The 22,284-nt window shown below is 41.4% G+C and overlaps 1 protein-coding gene across 3 annotated transcripts in view; it reads left to right on the top strand.

Moving 5' to 3' along the window:
* The window catches only part of CNTNAP2 (contactin associated protein 2), a 2,955,022-nt gene that overhangs the window by 1,244,042 nt on the left and 1,688,696 nt on the right, over positions 1-22,284 (top strand). For all 3 annotated transcript variants that reach the window (XM_063922438.1, XM_063922437.1, XM_063922439.1), the window contains exons 6-8: positions 3,579-3,763; positions 7,786-7,929; positions 9,241-9,505. In XM_063922438.1, coding sequence (XP_063778508.1) covers positions 3,579-3,763; positions 7,786-7,929; positions 9,241-9,505 — 594 coding nt within the window. The remainder of the gene's footprint in view (positions 1-3,578; positions 3,764-7,785; positions 7,930-9,240; positions 9,506-22,284) is intronic.

Genomic DNA, 22,284 nt, shown 5'->3' with positions numbered 1-22,284 from the left:
ATCTGTATCTGTCTCTTCTGCTGTAAGGTCCTGAGGACGGGGTGCTGTCCCCAAAAGTACTCGACCACAATACAGTTTTGTCTTTTGCTGACAATGTCAACTCTGAGTGCCGTTTCTTATATGGAGCTATATATATATATATATATATATATATATATATATACATATACCCACACTGCAACTCCAACACTCTGTGTATCCACATCGGGATATGACCCCCCAAAAAAAGAATTCCCCCACTGTCACCGATGGCCACGCTACCTGGACTTCCTGCCCGGCGCCCCTGTGCACATCACCTTATGCGGAAGTGACATTGCGGCAACCAGCCGTGTGTCCATGGCACCGTTGGCAACAGTAAATACTAAAGCACACAGCCAGTGGCATTTCTACAGAGGGGTTGGCCCGTGTGCACCTCCGTGTGGGCCCGCTCCTGTGTATGGTGCTGTAGACTCCGGCATTGTGCCGGAGTCTACTGCGCATGCACAGGTCTCCGGAAATATGGCGCCCACCATGATCCGGAGACCAATTTGGCTATCGTGCATGCGCAGCGGACATTTTGGTGGTGATTTCTGCCGCGATTGCAGCTCCTGGCGCTGGACTCTGGAAAGGTAAGTATTAAAATGGGTGCAATGGGTGCGGTGTGGGCCCGTGTGCACCACACCCATTGCACCCATTATAGAAACGCCAATGCACACTGCGATAATCAAATCAGAAAAGTGCTGCTGACACATATCAAATTTACAACTCTATATAATCAGACAGGCAAACCATCTAGCCTGATCCTATTTAGAAAAATATATAACGTGATGAATCCAATAGTGAAAATTAAAATAATTTTTTACACCTCTTAACACATAAAAAGGGGGCTTCTCCCCATCCACCCATAATTTAAAAAAAAAATCTAATAATATATGTGCATATGATTACATTAAAAAAAAATAATAATAAATATTAGAACTGTACTATGCAGCTTTGGTAGAAAGTTGCTTGTTTTTAAAGATGTAATCATATGCACATTTTTTAAGAATTCTCATAGAAGAGTGGGGGTGTTTCTGGGCAACTAAACCCCCAGCCCACGCATTTGTCTATGGTTTGTGCAGGCAACTTCCTAGGGCTGTGATCTATTCTACATCCAGACTGTACTAACCACACACAAAGCGCACCTAAAATAGTCTTTATAGTGCCAGCACACATGACCTATTCACTTAATAGTGCAGACATATCTGTCACACTGGAATCCCATCTTATAAGTGCACTGCACACCATTTCTCTTGTGATAATGAGCACACAGAAGTTTGGATACACTAAGGGGGTCATTCCGAGTTGTTCGCTCGCAAGCTGCTTTTAGCAGCTTTGCACACGCTAAGCCGCCGCCTACTGGGAGTGAATCTTAGCTTATCAAAATTGCGAACGAAAGATTAGCAAAATAGCGAATAGACACCTCTTAGCAGTTTCTGAGTAGCTCCACACTTACTCGGCATCTGCGATCAGTTCAGTGCTTGTCGTTCCTGGTTTGACGTCACAAACACACCCAGCGTTCGGCCAGACACTCCTCCGTTTCTCCAGCCACTCCCGCGTTTTTCCCAGAAACGGTAGCGTTTTTTCGCACACACCCATAAAACGGCCTGTTTCCGCCCAGAAACACCCACCTACTGTCAATCACATTACGATCACCAGAACGAAGAAAAAACCTCGTAATGCCGTGAGTAAAATACCTAACTGCATAGCAAATTTACTTGGCGCAGTCGCACTGCGGATATTGCGCATGCGCATTAGCGACTAATCGCTCCGTTGTGAGAAAAAAATACCGAACGAACAACTCGGAATGACCCCCTAAGTTTGATGCAAAGTTGGTAGCAAAATAGGCATAGATTACCCCAAAAATAATGAAAACAAAAGTTTCTAATTATCACCCATATGCATTTCAAAATACATCTAGATCTGCACAGGCTTCTGTACACCTAGTTTGGGACAAATTATAATCATAAGCTTTTATTTGTGCCTTCCCTTTAGATATTGTAACATACATACCTTCAAAAAGACGTATAGGCCCACAACTGCTGGTCAGTAGAAGATGTTCTTACCGAAATGTGCCTGGATGAGAACAGGCCTTCACTCCCCAATCTGCCTATCTGGTACTAAGGGGGAAATGTACTAAACAGTGATAAGCATGGAAAAATGAACTAGTGGAGAAGTTGCCCATGGCAACCAATCAGCTACTCTGTATAATTTGAAAGTATGCAAATTATAAATGTTACTTCAATGCTGATTGGTTGCCATGGCCAACTTCTCCACTGGCTCACTTCTTCGCTCTTTTCACTGCTTAGTACATATCCCCCTAAGACTTGTTGTGTCCATGATGCTTCTGTCAGCAGGGTACACAGATTTCTGGGCATGGTGACATTTAGCAGACTTGCCTGACCACGTACAGATTGCATGTGCCTATCCATTGGGCTTTTTTAAATTGCTTTAATACAGTTCCCTTTTCTCCTGTAAGGGTAGACTCTACTTTTTAGGAAAATCTATTACCAGCTTTTTGCTAATTTTGCCAAAGCTTTATTTTCCAAAAATTAATTAATTAAATCATAGCTTACTATGAAAAAAACAAAAAAGGATAAGACATTGTACAGTGGTAGGTATGATGTGTCAACATTTGTAATGCTGACATGACAAAGTCGACATGCCGTAATGCTCACATTGACCATGTTGACATTCATCATGTAGACACTGATGAATTACCAACATGATAGAATGTTGACATATTGTCCTTTGTGGGCCAGAAGTGACTTATCTGTTCCAGATAGCTGCTGTAGCTCCAGCAGCATCTTCAGTGTCATGTTGGTCATGTGATTGTCACTTCTGAGGGATCACCTGATGGAGTGGAGTTTCGGTTACTACACTTCCCTCTAGTGTTTGTCCCTGACCTCCACCCCCATAACCTAACCTAACCTCCCCCTAGTGCCTAACCCTAGCCCTACCATCCAGCAGGGGTGGTATTCATGTGACCGCCGGTCAGCTGACCGACAGTCACATGACCTCCTCCACCAGCCCGACGGCTCACTATCCCGATGGTCGGCATGAAGACCAACAGGGACTATTTCCACTTGTGGGTGTCCACGACACCCATAGAGTGGGAATAGAACCCGTGGCGACGACAGGTCACCACCGAGCCCGCAGCGTGGCGAGCGCAGCATGGCGAACGCAGCGAGCCCGCAAGGGGCTTTCTGCAATCGCCCCTCCCCGCCGGGATCCCGGCGTCGGTATGCTGCCAGGATCCCAGCGTCGGTAAGCTGACCGGCGGTCTCCTGACCGCCGGTCAGCCGTACTACACCCATCCAGCAGCATAACCCTATTTTCAACATTCTGAATATGTTTGCATTTCACAAGTCAGCATTATGAGACTAACATTTATGTAATAACATTTTTGAAAAGAGTATTATTGATTTTTGGTGGGGGTAAAGCCATATTTTTCAATGATTGTGTTAATTAGGAAATTGATTCCATTTTTATTTGTTAATTTACAAATTTCCCCTATCTCATGCGGTCAGTACAATAATTCTGTTTTCCTTCTACTTCAGGCAGCAACCAATATGGAAATATATATGGCCACACCACAGTGACTACAGGAAGCCTCCTAGATGACCATCATTGGCACTCTGTTATAATAGATCGTTACAAGAAACATATTAACCTAACACTCGACAACCATATACAGCATTTTAAAACCAATGGAGAATTTGATAAGTTAGACCTTGATTTTGAGGTAAGAGAAAAGTGTATTTATTATTATATTCTCTTGCAATTTTATACTGAATACTGTTCAAAGACAAATAGAATATCTTAAGGATGTTTTGTAGAAAAATGTACAGGAAGGTTATTCCATATTACTGAATTGTGTTCATTATCTCTGTCTTATTTTAGAATATCTACATTCTTTGTTGGTTTTTGGTTGCTTAGTTAATTGTATTTAATATTCCTTTCCAGTGTTTGGGTCAGTGAATAGAAACAGGCAAACAATGAAGATAACAGAATGGCAAATAACACATTTCTAAAATTTGGTCCCTCACCGGAAATAATAGCAAAAGCTGGAAAATGTGCACATTTGTATAAATCAGAGCTTATAAATATTACTTTAAATGATATATGTGGAAGTCTTTGCTAATTGTTTTTATTAAGTGCTTTGAGCATTGTACAAAACAATGCTGTAATTGTTTTAAAAAACAAAACGTGATTATAACATTTGTGTAACATCTCTGTAGACAGATTGTAGTTTGCATTGAATAGATACTGGACACTAAGGGGCATATCTATCTATCTATCTATCTATCTATCTATCTATCTATCTATCTATCTATCTATCTCTCTATCACAAAACATACTTTTAATGTGGATGCAATACATATTTCTTGTGTATATTCGCAAAGTGAAAAATAATCTTTTCACACAAATTTACTAAGTTTCTCCTGCCAGGAGATGGGCTTCTAATAAGAGCCCATCCGGGTCAAAAGCTGGATACAGTATGATAGCATAAAGCTATCACACTGCTTCCTGATTTGGGTGCCTGGTGCACACAGCCTGTGCATGCATCACTGGGGGGCGACGGAGAGGGAGCCAGGAGCTCCTTCTCCATGAAAATTAGTGAATTAGTAATAGTAGTATAGGATCAGGGCCGATGCTAGGGTGTTGGGCGCCCTCCTGCAACCTATCCATTTTGCGCCTTTCTACAAATACAAACGTGACCGATATCATCCTCAGAGCTGTAACTAGACATTTTGGTGCCCCCCCCCCTCAAGATCCATAAATATACGGTCATAAAAAAATTACCTAAAATATAGGGGCGTAAAATAATTATGACGCACAGTAGTCTCCATTATTCAAAATTACACCACACAATAGTACCACTTATATACATTATGCCAGGTAGTGCCCCTTATATTCATTATGCCAGATAGAGCACCCTTTTACATATTGTACCAGGTAGAGTCAGTCACACATTATTCCAGGTAGAGCACCCTTTTACACACTGAGCCAGGTAGAGTTCCATTTTACACTTTGCGCCAGGTAGAGCACCCTTTTACACATGCCACTTCCCCCAGCAGGGGGAAGAGCCAAAAATATAGGGGCCACAGAATAGTACCAATTCACATTACACTGCATAGTAGTGTTCGCTAGTCAGATTACACTGCATAGTAGTGTCCGTTAGTCACATTACACAGCACAGTAGTGTCTGTTAGTCACATTACACAGCACAGTAGTGTCCGTCACTCACATTACACCGCACAGTAGTGTCCGTTAGTCACATTATGCCGCACAGTAGTGTCTGTTAGTCACATTACACTGCACAGTAGTGTCCGTTAGTCACATTACACCGCACAGTTGTGTCCGTTAGTCACATTACACCACACAGTAGTGTCCGTTAGTCACATTACACCGCACAGTAGTGTCCGTCACTCACATTACACCGCATAGTAGTGTCCGTTAGTCACATTACACCGCACAGTAGTGTACGTTAGTCACATTACACCGCACAGTAGTGTCCATTAGTTACATTACACTGCACAGTAGTGTCCGTTAGTCACATTGCATTGCACAGTAGTGTCCGTTAGTCACATTACATTGCACAGTAGTGTCCGTTAGTCACATTACACTGCACAGTAGTGTCCGTTAGTCACATTACACTGCACAGTAGTGTCCGTTAGTCACATTACACTGCACAGTAGTGTACGTTAGTCACATTACACTGCACAGTAGTGTCCGGCTTGGCGGCCTTGAGCATGTGCAGAGGTGAACGCAGATCCGGCTGCGTATGCAGCGATCTGTATTCATCTCTGAATTACCCCCCATGCCAGGTATAGCCTTTATTCCCTCCACAGTGCGGCCCCGGTACCTGCAGGAGGTCCCGGCTCGGGTGTTGCTCCTCCTCTCCCTTCTTCTCCGGTTTCTCGCAGGCTCCATTACTCCAGTGGCTCTGTAGGATGTTGTCAGTGACCCCGAGAGGGGGCGGGAGTGCGTACTAATAACCCGGGCCTGGGACTGATGGAGGGGCCCGGAGGGGCCCTGATCCCCTACACTCCCAACCCCCTCCCACCTTACTGGGCAGCAGCAGCAGCTCTCATCTTGGCAGCACGGCACATGCTGCAGTGTGATGTGCTGCAGTGGGGCAGAGTGGCTGCTGCTATTGTTATTGTTCCTGTATGGGTGGGTGGGGGGATTGTGATCTCAGTGATCACACTTGCCCCTTGAATTGACCCTGGCTGAGGGGCTCAGGGGCTGAGTGCTGGGGGCTCAGGGATTAGGGACTACACCTACCCTGCTCTGCACAGCAAATACTTTTTTTAAAACGTTTTTTTTCCATAAAGGGGTGTGGTCACAGCGCCCACAATTAGGCCATGCCCCCAACCCTCTAGGCAGCTCGGGATGGCAGCTGCAATGACGCTGTGTGTAGGCTGAGGCCACACACTGCGTGCACACTTTCTGGAGGAGGGGGGGGGAGCCGCGCTGCAAGCTGCCAGCTCCGCTACCTGTCATCCAGGGTGACAGGCGCAGCGGCATCTGGCAGCAGCAGGGATGCAGAGCAGGGAGAGGCTGAGCGCCTCTTCAGTTTGGCGCCTCCCTGCACTGCATCCCTTTGCTGAGCGACTAGCGCCGGCTCTATATAGGATAATGCCATCTGGAGCTGACATTGACCTATCAGGGCCAAGCTCCAGAATGCTTCACATTTTGGAGCTTGGTAAATCTGACAGCTTTGCAGCCCAATAGGGATTGGTAGGTGCTGCGGCTGGTTTCGGAAATGGAGGTATTTGCTGTGTTTCTCTGTGTTATATTCAGGGGATGCCTCATATTTTCTTACATCCCCCAAAAAACTGGTGTTTCAGGGAAATTATAAATAGGCCCCTAAGAGACTGATCTGAGGTGCATGCAAAGTGGCTGTAGTTGCAGGTAATGATGGCCAAACAAAAGTGAGCTTAGAGTCTTCAGCAGTATGTGTGGGGAACAACCATTAGATCTGGGAGTGGGATGACATTTGGAATTCAAATTTCATAGCAGGTTACTATTTCTGTTTAAACTACTAGAATCTCCCGCTGTGCATAATACATTACTGGGATTTGTCAGTGGAGAGGCCAGTGACAGATTTTGCCTATTGGCGGGACTGCAGCCGTCCCAGGAAAAATCTGCTACCTTAGCTCAATGTCAGTGAGCCAGTTGCAGTCCATGACTGCACTGGCTACACTGTGACTGGCAGTGACTTCCTACTGGAATGGCTACCCGACAGTCACCTACAGTACAGGACAGGCAGTCCCATTGGGAGGTGTCTTCTCCCTCTGGGACTGTCAGACAAGGCTGCAATTGACAGAGAGCATGCTTTCGGGCAGCCCTATCCTGATTCTATGGGTTGCAGCCGATGCAGTCCATAGAAGATGGTGTTTTGCTCATGTGGGCAAGCGCCAGGACTGGCTGGCAGAGGTTGGCTCTCTCCTCTCCAGACACAAGTAGCGGCAGACCCCTCTTACCAGAAGGTAGGAGAAGCAGCTGGAGACAGAGAAAAATTTAAGTAAATAACAAACTATTTCTTAAAAAACTGTTTACAGCATTTTCTATTTTGATGTACTACTAACTGTTACTTATTGGTGACTGATGCAATTTAACGAAGTTCATTTTGTGCATAGTTATGAAAACTACAGCAATCTGGCACATTACTTATTCTCACTGAAGGGACATTTAGTCCAACAGTGTGGAGTAAAATTCATTAAGATGATACAAAATGTTGCTTGACTTTCTTCACAGCTAACCTTTGGAGGAATGCCTTCAACTGGAAAGCCAACTTCAAGTAACAGAAGAAATTTCAAGGGTTGTATGGAAAGCATTAAGTACAATGCACTGAATATCACTGACCTCGCCCGGAGAAAGAAGATGAATTCATATAATGTGGTAAGTTGGAAATATATGTCCTTGCCCTGAGTGCGTGCAGTGTGATCAACAGGCAATTGTCAAAGCTATTGTTTATGCAATAACATTTTATCCATAAGCACAAAACCAATGTGCTGCAAGCTTGCTGTGTCACATCTAACATACATCTAGCTTACACTGTATTTGTTATATTGCTGAATATTTCCATGAAAATGTAATACAAAATAGCACTAGTATATAACAATTTACCATTATTAGGTTATTATTTGTACTTTATATCTCACAGTATTGTAATAATGAAATTGCTTGTGTACCCAATACCCAAAAAGTAATTACCCTACACCTTACACTGCATAAATTTAGCTAGCACAGCTGGCGTCTAGACATAAAGGTTAAGGGGCCTGATTCAGAAGTTGCCACAGATCATTTGCAGCTGCAATTTCTCATGTATTCCCAACTGAGAAAATATGCAAATGCAAGTTTAAGCATTCCTGTTGTGCACGGACTTCGCAAACACTTTGATGTTCACTTTGCACATGTAAGTAAGGCAATGCTCCATCAGTCACAACAATGACTCCTCAAGCAGCCCTGCCTGACGCTGTCTCCCTTGTACCTCTCTCTTGACATGTTCTCTGTGGCTGCAAGGTTGCAACAGAGATTGGAACAGCATGGCAAAACACGCCCATGACACATCCTCCTCTTGTGAAGACTTTAGGTCACCTCCTAGTATCCACTCTTAACCACCCATGGATCTTAAGTAATAAGTAAAGCCATCTTAAGTAATACCAATGTCATAGACAAATACATACACCATCGTACAATTCGGTTTGGGAGCTTCAAAAACTATTCGTGTATGCGCAATAGCAAATTACTGCTCATCTGTGCAATCATCAGCATTGCATCCACCCTTAAATCAGGCCCTATATGAGTTATACTTACTAGCTAAGTATACCATGTATGAGTGCAGCACAGAGATAGATAGATAGATAGATAGATAGATAGATAGATAGATAGATAGATAGATAGATAGATAGATATTAGCCACGCAAGTGTGTAATGAAACCACAGGGCTTCTGACATATTGCACATTGGGGAAGATGTATCAAGACTGGAGAAGTGATGCAGAAGTGATAAGTGGAAGGTGATAACGCAGCAGCCAATCTGCTCCTGTCATTTTTCAAACCCGTAATGATTGGCTGGTGCGTTATGACTTTGCATTTATCTCTTCTTTATTACTGCTTTATCACTTCTCCAGGATAAATACATCTGCCCCATAGTTAGAAAGACAACTGAAATATTTAGCATCTCATAAAACCATCTCTTTCATTTCAGGACAATTTAAGTTTCACCTGTGTTGAATCACATGCAGTTCCCGTCTTCTTTAATGCTAGCAGCTACTTAGAAGTCCATGGACGAGCAGCTGAAGATTTATTATCAGTGAGCTTTCACTTCCGCACCTGGAATCCAAATGGACTTCTGCTCTTCACTAGTTTTGCAGATGAAATTGGAAATGTGGAAATAGACTTAATAGAAGGCAAAATCAGCATCCACATCAACATGACAAAGTCTAAGAAAAACCGCATTGATATTTCTTCCGGTAAGTGATTAATATTAATATCTATCCAATATCGAATCAGTATATTTTTATATTATAGTTGCAGATAAGATTGCATTGTAGATTGTTTGACAAGCATTTATAGCAGGGGTTTTCAACATACGTCCCTCCAGCTGTTGTGGACCACACGTTCCAGCATGCCATGTCACAGTTTTGATATTAGGGCATGCTAAAATGGTGGCAGGGTGTGCTGGGATGTGTAGTTCTATGGCCGCATGTTGAATACTCTTGATTTATGCAATGTGAGATACTGTAAGTAAATATTTATATGTCATTTACTGTAAAAGGTTACTAATGTCATGAACAAGTCAATGGGATAATGCTCATATTATCTTTATAGTAGTAACTGCAGATAATTGGCAATACTTACATTCTGAATGCATTGACTAGCTGATATTCATGCTAAAGAGAAGCATTAAAGGTTTTTGCTACCTTGGATAATTTTAAGTGAACCAGATTGACTTGATTTCTGTAAGGCTGAGTTCATACAATTCTCTTTATGTGTCCTTTCTGTGTTAAGCTTGAATATCAAGAGCTCTAGAGAACACTGATTCTTAAGTACACATAGAGCATCATTTAATGTCAAATGTGGGCCTCAAAATACATGCAGCTAAATACTCTGTGTAAGAATTCTGCCCCACTACAATTCTCTGCTGATTGGCAAGAATGTGAAAAAACCACACTCATTCACATAGTTGCATATAAACTCCACTTGAAGGATGAATGCTCTTCATTGTATCAGTGTATTTTATTGATACAATTTATGATTGAGCTTTATTAATACAATGACGTTAACCCATAACCTACATGGAGTCTGTTTGCAACAATGCATTCATACTGAATTTCTCATGCTCTAGCCAATCTGTGCAAAGCTACACTGGATTGATATTTAATATGTTGCACTATAATAATAATAATAATAATGAAAACCTTTGCTGGGTAATAATGGCATGTCATTTGCCCTGTAACTCTTAGCAGAGAAAGTCTGTCCTCATTACACAGTAGTTGTTTATTTTTTATTTTTTAAACCATGGACTGCTTGAAGACAGAGAAATAATGGGATCTAGGCATGGAATAAGATATTTTTATCTTGTGTTACTAAATAGATAAATTATTCACAGTGTGCATCTTTAATTGTATTTTATTGTCATTGTTTCTTTACACAATACCACAGGTGTTGTAACACTAGACAATCAACACAGATATGTCTTTCCTGAATACAGTAAGCAAATATAGCAGATACAAGAATATCGTTAATCATAGTAGCACATACTCTGTAAGAGACTGTGAGAGCTTACACTCCAGGGGGAGAGCTAATGCAAAACTGTAGGAGCAAATGGGAACACAAGTGGTGTTTAGCAGGAGGAAGTAGAGAGGGCAGGGAAAGCAACCACGAGGAAGCATATTTTGGATTTTAGGTTTGGGGCAAGACTTGTACAGTGAAGTAAGCAGTTCCAGAGAACATGATAAGTCTTATAGAGAGGAGTAATAGGAGGTTATTAGAGGAAAGGAGAGGTGCTGGTCATAGGTGGCGCAGAGCGATCCAGCTTGGGAGGGACCATTTGTTTTCTTAGCTTAACTAATATTTTTTGCAGAGGTACAGTAAGACAAAGCAGACGTGTAGACCTGAGAGATTAATTTATTTCCAGTTGTAAATTTAAATGGGCTATGGCCTCTGCTTGGTGTCTTTTCAAAATATGACCACGCCCAGTGTTAGGTTTGCTTGTGTACTTCTCCACAGAAGTCAGTGCTGCCGAATGTATATTAGTTTTTTTACAATGTCATCAGGTTTTATTTTTGATGAGATTGTTTAAGAAGGTATATACTTGATGGTGTAGTAAAGGGGTTATTTGAGGCTACAATTCCATTCAGGTGCTCAGCTTTCGCCACTACACTATTTGCACCCCCTTGAGTTGGTTCTATTCATAGCACACCACTCAGGTCATCACTTGGCCTCATCCATCCAAAGGTGGCGTTACAATTTAATAATCCCAACTGCTCACAATCTCTGACTGGAAACGGTCACACCTCCTTCTCTATCAGTGTTGAGTGAAAGCTGCTACTAGTTATTTCCTACATGCACAATTTCTTTATCACTTCTTCACATTGCTGGTATGTTCATGGGTCAATAATTCGGATTCACTACTATATGTTGTGCCTTACTATAAAAATATTTTTATCCCAAAACTCTTAAATGCTAGTTACAATTCAGAATATATGCATATATAAAAAATAAAAAGGAATACGAAGTACAACAGTTTTTTTATTTAATGAAGCAAAGCCATATACTTAAATTCCGGTATTATTTGTGAATTGTTACCTGGAACGGTATGGAAGAGTTACTGAATTTAATAACAAAATATATTCAGATGAGAACACTCAGAACAGTGCTGTCCTATGGGAAGCCCAAAGTTTTGTTGTGCAAATTAGAAAAGTAGCTCTGCAGTTATATTTTACTCAGATGACACAATTTTATGGGCCTCTAGCTCTTTTTCATGGAATTTTCGCTTTTTTCTTAAATCTGAAATTGAATTCCTTTGCCTTGAGCTTATTTTCCTCCTATTAGTTAACATCTCATTGTTAGTCCTTAGACTCAAGGCCCTGTCTTTCTATACGTCCTGTCAAAAGCAAGCGTACTAGAAATGTGAGATATGGATATCTTTTTGTCACATAAATCTGCATCAGATAAATCTACCTGCTGCCATGAGGCAGCTTTGAGCCCTTGGGAAACTTTTGTGAGTGTCATATTGTCATAAGCAAATCAGTTCACATATATATCATACCTTAGGTGAAGGTACAGTCCCATATGTATAAATATTTAATGAAAGTACCAAAAATATACACAGAACTAATATTAGTATTCAGAATTACAAAGCAAGAAGTCTATTAAAATATCAAATTATTCTTATTTATTTTTATCAATGTTCATAAATTAATACTGCATTTATTATATCTGATCAAAGAGCTGTTTTGAATTACTATGTTTGAAAGAATTGATGTAAACCAGTGGTTCTTAGCTCAAGTCCTCAACACCTATAACAACTCAGGTTTCTACGCTATCCCTGATAAAGCACAGGCAGTTCAACCACATTTACAGTACATCACCTAAACTGGAGGTACAGATATTCTTAAAACCTGGCCTGTTAAAACTCTGAACTAAATAAATATGCTTTTCTCCTGTCTGCAATGTTAGTAAATGTGCACTGCATTGATCTGCCAACAGCAATTTTACAGTAAATATATATATATATATATATATATATATATATATATATATATATATGTAAACAGCAGAATTGGCACTCCGGACTTTCAGCAAAATAAGACACACATACAGCAAGGTATGTAAAGTCAACGTTTCGGGGACCTTTCTCCCCTTTATCAAGACATGTCTTGATAAAGGGGAGAAAGGTCCTCGAAACGTTGACTTTACATACCTTGCTGTATGTGTGTCTTATTTTGCTGAAAGTCCGGAGTGCCAATTCTGCTGTTTACATATATTACACCTAGCAATAGGTGTTAATGGGGCACCCGACACGCTGATTTCATGGTTATTGTGAGTGCCGGACTCAAACTTCTGACTATATATATATATATATATATATATATATATATATATATATCTATATATTAATAGTCATGATGTGTCCTTATGCAGTATATGAATCTCATGGGGATAAAGTGTACAGAGTGATAAAACAAATATATATATATATACTTTCAAGGCCCTCCACTCCCGCCCCACGCTGGCCGCCATCCTGGGACTGCGCACTCAACTTCCGGTTTCCGGCTTATGATGTCTCTGGAAGGGACGTGATCACAGGACCAGTGCCGGGGGGAGTTGCTGCAAGTGTGGCATACCACTACAATCTGTAACACATAAAACACTATATTACTGTACATCATACCTCAGTGCGTACTCATTTATATTAACTCTCTGCAAGAAAAATGTTAAACACAGTATATCTGCATACTATAGTAAACATGATAGACTAATAACCCTTTCAGACCGCCTGAGGCAGGTCGCACACAGGAGCCTGACACGGGAGCCGCCAGGGTGCGACCCACCTCAGGTCCCTCGCCGCCGCTGTCTGCCTCCCGGCATATTGTCGAGTTGCAGACAGCAGTTCACACAGAGTGAACGGGAAATGGATCACATCGACTTGGCTCTCATTCGCACCGCACAGCGAGCCAGGTAGAACACAAGTTCAACCCTGGTCGCTACCAGGGTTGAAATACTGGGTCGCTCGAGCCGGCATATTTCCCCTGGCACCTTTCAGTCCGCACATAACCACGGGTTATGCACGCTTATGTGCAATAACACGTGTTTAAAGCTGGCGGTCTAAAAGGGGTATGAGAGATTTGTTAAGACCCCTGGGACTAACTGTATCTCACACAGAAATCCACCTTGCCTCAAGTTGTAGGAGTTTTTTGGCTCTATCCTATATTAAAGCATAGACATATTATGCCTTGCCTGGGCAAAATGCCTGGCTACTGCCTGGTCACTATTCCCTGCAATTAGAGCAACTCTGATCACCGCTCTATGTTGTACAATGCTCTCTTTGAACTGTCTCTCTGTCTTGCCAACATAGTGTAAACCACATGGACAAGACAGGAGATATGCCACAAACCTAGATGTACACGTCAGGGCGTTTTAATTACAAATTATTTGCCTGTATATGGGTGTGCAAATGAGTTGCCAGTAATCAAGGTGCTACATGTAGTGCAACCAGTGCAATGGTAGCACCCACCTTTTCTACTCAGGAAATGCTGTTTCACTGGACCCGGCACAGAAAAACAATTTAATCACCCCTATAATGTGTAAGGGGCATTGCTGTGTGGCTTTACTGTATTAAATAATGTGTAAGGTGCACAACTGTGTGGTATAATATGAATAAGGTTTCACTACCGTGTAGCATCATTTGAACTGGGAGTACTGTTTTGTGACTACGTCATTTCCCCATTTTGGGGAGCTGCGTCTGTGGGGCACACTGTTCCTATTTAAGATCTTGGGGGAGGGGACCCAATGCATATAATTGCACCTGAGCCCACCTCACTAGTTCCACCAATGCAGTACCTGTATGTTGTCCTCTGAGTGGCAATGAAGGGCAGAAAGCCAGAGGGCTCCATTTACAGAGTTGTGTTACAGTATTTCAAATGAAGAGATGGCCTGGCACCCAAATTATGCTGTGCATACACTATGAGGTATCTCACAGTGTATGGCCATGGCATCTAAATTCCTCCCCTGGGAGGAAACATTTCCCTGATCCTCCCCTGTGAAGGAACAGGGGAAATGTCAGGTGGCTACAGCAGAGCATACACTGCCAGACGCGATGTGCTCAACCAATTATCGTATCTTTCAGACATGATGGATGATTTCAGTAGTGCTGACAGAACTATAATTAGCAATACACTGTTTAATTATTGTTCCGAACTGATGATTATTGGCTGATTAGGTTGGTAATTGAACAGTGTACGTATACCTCAGGAAGCACTGGCTAGTACCAGAGCTAGATTTACACACATTAGTGTGTTTCAAAGCATTCACTAAATACCTGAATTTGCAAGTGCAGAGACCCTTTATGCACATATAGCTCCCACACCCACAGAGACCCTTTATGCACATATAGCACCCACACCTTTGATCAGACCTATATATAGCGAGTGAGAGGAAGTTACTGTCAGAGTTAAATACTCAGGGCTTTATTCACGGCTGCTCACAGGAGTGATCACTTCTGCGGCTTCAGCCACAGCAGGACCTAAGAGCATATGCAAATGCCCCAGGAGGCGTACTTTGTAAAAAGATGCCCACCGCTAGCTTCTGTGATCCACCATAGGGTTTCTCAGACCAGCCGCCAAAACTTACCTTGCCAAAGCCGGAATGCTCCCCACCTCCTCCCCCAAGCATGTGCAACATGTCATGTTTGTTGTGGCGTCCGTGAGCAGTGCTGAAACCATTAGTCACTTGCATCCAAATCGGGAATGCGTGTAGTTGTGAATTAGGCCCTCAGGTATTATACTACAGTACATGTGCTTCTTTAAAAGGTATACACCAAAGTTGCTAAAGATAATATGAACATTGTGGAACATGATGTTCCTGTTCTGCACATTTCTTCTATTGACAGTGTAAACCATTCCAACCTCTTTGTCTGGGAAACTGACTGAATGTATCCATTTTGTGCAGTACTTTGCTAGGTTCACATTACAGTATGTTACTGTATACTACAATTACTGAATGTTCCACTGCTAGAAGTAACCTATTTACTCTCTTCTTGTATACTTTATGCTTGTTTGGTGGTTTCAGCTCCTTTTGTATGTGTAAATGTCTTTGGAAGTGTATATTTAAGAATAGCTGCATTGCTTTCTAAAGGCTTCATTATTTCTAACAGACAAGGGAAAGGACATTTTAGTAAGTGTGCTGTGTATCTTCTGATAGAATTACAGTTACTGAGAAATGTATAGAATAGACAATACATACTGTATCTGGGTTATGCAATAGAAATAGCTATCATCAAACCATGGTGGTAATTCAGACCTGATCAGATAGTCGCCGCCTACAGGGGAAGTGTATTTTCGCTGTGCAAGTATGTGAACGCATGTGTAGCAGAGCTGCACAAACTTATTTTGTGCAGACTCTGCGCAGCCCAGGACTTACTCAGCCGCTGTGATCACTTCAGCCGGTCCGGGACTGGATTTGACATCAGACACCCTCCCTCAAACGCTTGGACACGCCTGCGTTTTTCCAGACACTCCTTGAAAACGGTCAGTTGCCACCCACAACTGCCTTCTTCCTGGCAATGTCCTTGTGATTGCCCATGCGATCGTTTTTTTCGCACCATCCCGTCACTATGCATCAATCCCCTGTGCAGTCGTTCCACGCGCCTGCGCATTGTGGTGCATATGCATGCGCAGTTTGGACCTGATCGCAGGCTGTGAGAAAACACAGCCTAGCGATCAGCTCTGAATAACCCCCTATGTCTTTATAGTATTTGCTTTGTGCACTGGGGCACAGTCATGTTGGAATAGAAATGGGTCTTCCCCAAACTGTTGCCACAAAGTTGGAAGCATAGCATTGTCCAAAATGTCTTAGTATGTTAAAGCATTGAGATTACCCTTCCCTGGAGATAAGGAACCTAACCCAGACCCTGACAATTAACCCCATACCATTATTCTTCCTCCACCAATCTTCACAATTTGCATAATGCAGTCAGACAGGTAACATTCTCCCAGCATCTGCCAAACCCCGACTCGCCCATCTGACTGCCAAACAGAGAAGTGTTATTCGCCAGGCCATAGAACACATTTCCACTGCTCCACAGTCCAGTGTCTGTGTGCTTTACACCACTCCATCCGACGCTTGGCAATGAACTTTGTGATGTGAGGCTTGTATGTAGCTGTTCAGCCATGGAAACACATTTCGTTAAGCTCCCCCCGCACAGTTTTTATGCTTACATTAATGCCAGTGGAAGTTTGGAACTCTTCAGCTATGGTGACTTTTACGCACCATGCGCTTTAGCAGTCGTTGACCCTGCTCTGTGATTTTACGTGGTCTTCCACTTCATGGTTGAGTTGCTGTTGTTCTTAAACACTTCCACTTTCTAATAATATCACTTACCGTTGACCGTGGAATATCCAGCAGGGATGGAGTTTCACGAACCCTCTTATTGTAAAGGTAGCATCCTATCACAGCACCACACTTGAAGTCATGGAGCTCTTCAGAACGACCCATCTGTGTATCACAAATGTTTGCAAATGTATTCTGCATGGCTAGGTGCTTGATTTTATACACCTGCTGCAATGGGTCTGATTGCAACACCAGAATTCAACAATTAACAAATTAAAAAATACTTTTCACCATAGTGTGTGTGTGTGTGTATATATATATACATATATACACACACACACACACACACCATATTTACTGTGTATGGATATCAACAATATATTTCAGTGACTGGCAAATTAGGACTCTACCCTGATAAAATCCTACCTTTGCATCTGGTAAGCACTCACCCTCAGACAATGTGGCATGTACAGTAGTCCTGGCCCTGATGCTATGAGACCAGTGAACTAGATATAAATCTATTATGGGTGGTTTAAAGATTTATTTTATCTATTGTGTTCAGTCCTCTTTAGCTACTTCAATGTAGCTCTGGGGTCTCAGAAATGTATTTGATTTTTAGAAATATTGACCTGCTGACACTGCAGGATGTATAGTCAATATGGGACTTGAATGGTCTTCACCCAGTTTGTGCATGCTTAACAGAGCGGGGGCCCAGGGAGGAGGTATTGCCCATCCCTTTCCCAAATTTTGCTATTGTACTCAGCAATGTTCCTCCATCTATTACTTAAATTGCCCATACATTGCATGATAGTCCAGCAGACAGGAGCAAGTGCCTGATTATTGGAGCGCCTCCGTACTCTCCACAATGTATGAAGGCGAACTCCATTCACAGACTAAAGATGACTGAATGAAGTCAGATGGGTCAGACAGGTCCAGATCACTTTTCAGCTGTTTTCATGCTGTGAACAGCTATCAGTAACATACACTGAAGGATAATCGTTCAAACCACTCATTAAGTAGGCTGGTTTGTACGATTATTACACAATGTATGACCAGCTATTGCACAATTACCTTACCTACCTTACAACTTCAAGTACTTCCATTACGTATGAATAGCTTACCTTGAGTCTTCTGTTTATGTTATGATGTTTAATACTCATTACAACTATATAAGTCTGCATTTTGCTTCTACAGCAACCTTTGAAAGAAACAGCTTTTATATGCAACGATCATGTATAAATACAACATTAATAATGGAATGGAAATAGAGTTGCTTTGATAAATGAAACCCACTTAGAAAAAAAGGGTTGAACTGGTTATCAGTGAGTGTAATTCACGAGATTCACAAGAGGTTCAACAGCACAAACTGTTCTGAAATGTCAGTCTGTGATCACAGTATGCAGAACCTAAATAGAAATTACTATTAGATGCTAGCAAAAGTGGTTCACCTCTGGCTGGGCTATTAAGAGAAATCATGCTAGAGGAGAGAATGTATAGGAAGTCAGTTATTGTGCAGAATATGTATTTGGGATTTATACAGTACAAGAAAAGGAGGGTGGGGGGTCATTGTTAGAGGTGGAAGGGCATGAGGTAATAAATAAGTTTCAGGGGTCAGGAATTCTGGATAATTGATAGTCATATTTGTAGTATACAGGTGCAATACTCGTTTTTTCTCTAGCTTCTATAAATTTGCAACACAGGAATGTCCCAAATATTTTCTAGCCGAGTGCTCTTTTTATGCATTGCAATCCATTACCTTGTTTCAATTACTCCTTCCAAATATATATTGACAGTTTCTCCTGTGTAATTCAATGAGGCAGAGGTACTCAGCCTTGGAAAGAAATAAAGTACCAACCAATCAGCTCCTAACTGCCATGTTGAAAACTGTGTTTGAAAAATGACAGGAGCTGATTGTTTGGTAGTTTATCTCTCTCCACTGTATCTCTTTCCAATTCTTAGTACATACTACATATACACTAATAGCTTTTATTTATTTATTTATTTATTTTTATTACTTACACCTAGAAATTTGCAGTTATTTTTTTTTTATATATATAATTGAAACTCATTTTGTGGCTGAATGGAAACTTTGCATATTAAACAATACTATAAAAAAAAACAGTATTTCTCTTTAACTGCATTTTTGTTCAAAAATTATGGGGTTTTTTTTTAACCTAGAGCACTAATTGAAAAAAAAAAAAAAGACCCTAGTTTCTTAGCACATTGTAATACTTGTATTGAGATAAAATATAGGCTAATGAGTTTACTCTGAAGTGGAAAGAAAAAAGTTTGATGTACAACTGGAAAATAAATGATTTTTCTAATATGGTATCATCAGTTGTTCTTGCAGATGCTATTTTAATGATACAGAGTTGTGATTTAATTATAAGCTCTTCAGTTTGTGATCGGAATAAGTTTGGCTATGTTCTGTAATGACTTTCCAAAATTGCATTATTTATCTTCAGAGCAGACAGCACTACTCTATATATTATGTGTTTATTCAAGTTGCTGCAAAAAATAACCAGGGATTTTTACAATGTAACCTGGGAGGTTTTTTTTCTTATACCAAGAGACTTCTTATTACAAATATGTATCTGTGGTCTAAGAAACTTTTATGTACATTGGGCCTAATTCAGACCCGATTGCAGCAGCAAAATTGTTCTCTAATGTGCAAAACCATGTGCACTGCAGGGGGGGGGGGGCAGATGTAACATGTGCAGAGAGAGTTAGATCTGGGTGGGGTGTGTTCAAACTGAAATCTAAATTGCAGTGTAGAAATAAAGCAACCAGCACTTATCCTGCACAGAAACAAAATAACTCACCCAAATCTAACTCTCTCTGCAAATGTTATATCTGACCCCCCCCCCCCCCCCCCTGCAGTGCACATGGTTTTGCCCATTAGAGAAAAATGTTGCTGCTGCGATCAGGTCTGAGTTAGGCCCACTGTCCTTGAGGACATTAAAGGCTTAATTCTGCATGGATTGATGGATTGCAATTGCAAAGCTGCTCGCAGCAGAGTTGCAAATGTAATCCATTGTAATGCAAATGTAGTAGGAGGCGTTAAACACCACCTTGCTGCATATGCTATCCCAGTGCTGCGACCTCATTGCAGCCTGGGATCAACATTCTAACCGATGGTTGCTATGTTCCTCGCAGACTGCCAACTGAGTAAGTCTCAGCTAACTCAGGCTGTCCAACTCAAGGCAACTTGTGAGGCCAAGGAAACTGCGTCTCGCGATGCAGTCCTTGGCCTTGCCACTCCCAGAAACTGCAGAGACACGCCCCTGTTTCCGGCAATGCCAGCAGTTCCCACCCTGCCTCTCGAATGCCTCTGCCTGTCAATCAGGTGGAGGCGTTTGCATGTCTGTGATGTGATCAGGATTAATTCTGCATATACGCAGAACGGGTCCTGCACATGTGCAGTTTCCCGATAATATGGAAACTGCACAGGGGATCACAATAGTGTATAACTAAAGATAATCAGCTTATCAAGGGAGCGCAACAATTGATTTATTCTGAATCGCTTTAAAACCAATTTACGTACATATAAATGAACCAATACGTAAAAGGAAATTTATTTGTTCAAATTTGCATTTAAAAACAAATAAGTAAACACTCCTTACCCTATTACTCCAGTTGATTAAAAGTTCATAATTTCCACACAAATATAGTGATTTTTATTTGATCCAATGTGTTGCTGTGTTGCTTATTTAATCTTCCTGTGTTATCTGTACCAACACACTCTCCTTTCTTAGATCAAAAGGTAGGTGAGTATATTTACTTTAAGCAGATTGGTTCTATGTGTCCAAGTCGGCGTGATCACATAAGTTTATATAACAATGTAGCAGGGGGAGAGCGCTGCATTAGATAACTGCTCGCAGCGGTATGCTACGGCCCCCGCTACTTTCAGCCGCACTATATATTGTTGAATAGTCAATGCCATGATAGTTATTTAACAAACGGGGTAAGAACCTCCTTGGCCAGGTCTCTCATGAGCTTGTTCCCCAATTTGAAGCAACAAAATGGCAAAAGGTGGAATATGCTGGTGTTCTCCGGGCAGCAAAGTCCTTTTACAGGAGCCTCCTTACGCGTTTCTCCGCTAATCTGCACCAGCGGTTTCGTCAGAGGATAATCACAATAGTGGTAAATTCTGAAGAGGCACAGAAGCCCACAAACGTCTGGTTTCCAGGTTTAAAGGCCTCATTTGATAGCCTGGGTGATTTCTATTGGACATGTCTTGGAATGTTATTTTAAGGGATATCATTATAGGATCATCCTCACAACTTTCAATTTACAGGATGCATAGCAACAACAACATTGGTGAGTATAACGAGGATAACTCCATGCATGAGAGGTGATTTGTTAAAAAAAAAAACAAAAAAAAAAAAACTTTTTTGGTAATGCCATTCATGGATTTTATTTATTTTTTTCCATAAGAGTTTTGCTGGGAATCAGCACTCTTCTACTAGGTAATATAAATTATTTATTATCATAGCAATATTGAAAATGCCAGCGATATTTAAGTGGACCTATGACCTTTACACAGACATTTGTCTGACCGCAAAGCTAAAAGCTCAGGCCCCAAATGAAGTATGAAAAATTCTGTTAGTTGTCCTTTATCTGCAGATCAAAGTGAGCAAGTGGGAGTATAGGGAGTTTATGTAGGGCTTTGTATGTCAATAAGTCAATCTTAAAATAGATTTCCCATCTTGCAGGCAGCCACTGAAGGGAATAGAGAACAGGTATGTGATAGGAATAGGGCTTGTCAGTTTATAGCCTGGTTGCTGCATCTTGTACCAGCTGCAGATGTTGAAGCTTTTGGATGGAGCTTCTGGTAGAGTTGATTGCTGCAGTATAAATGTGAGGGTACAAATACTCTTCTAAATTAATGAATCAATTTATGCTGAACATGTTCATCAGATGAAAGAATGGAGGTTTGATAAGGCTGACACCTGATATTTATTTGTGAAGCCACTCATCCACACCTGGGGTACATCTCGCATGATAAAAGCACTTGTACAAATTAGTACATTCTTAAAAACAATCTTTATGATCTGTCAGTAAGAAAATATTTAAATCCACTACAGACTGTTCTTCCAGATAACAGAAATGTTTTAGGTGCTCTGTTCAAATCCTGTCTCCTAATCATCTGTATCAAATGCTGCAGAGAAATCCAGAAAGATTAATATTGAACAGT

Source organism: Pseudophryne corroboree, chromosome 5, assembly GCF_028390025.1.
Source record: "Pseudophryne corroboree isolate aPseCor3 chromosome 5, aPseCor3.hap2, whole genome shotgun sequence".
Classification (NCBI taxonomy): domain Eukaryota; kingdom Metazoa; phylum Chordata; class Amphibia; order Anura; family Myobatrachidae; genus Pseudophryne; species Pseudophryne corroboree.
The sequence above is the reverse complement of the archived record's forward strand: the minus strand, read 5'-3'. Positions and strand labels throughout refer to the sequence as shown.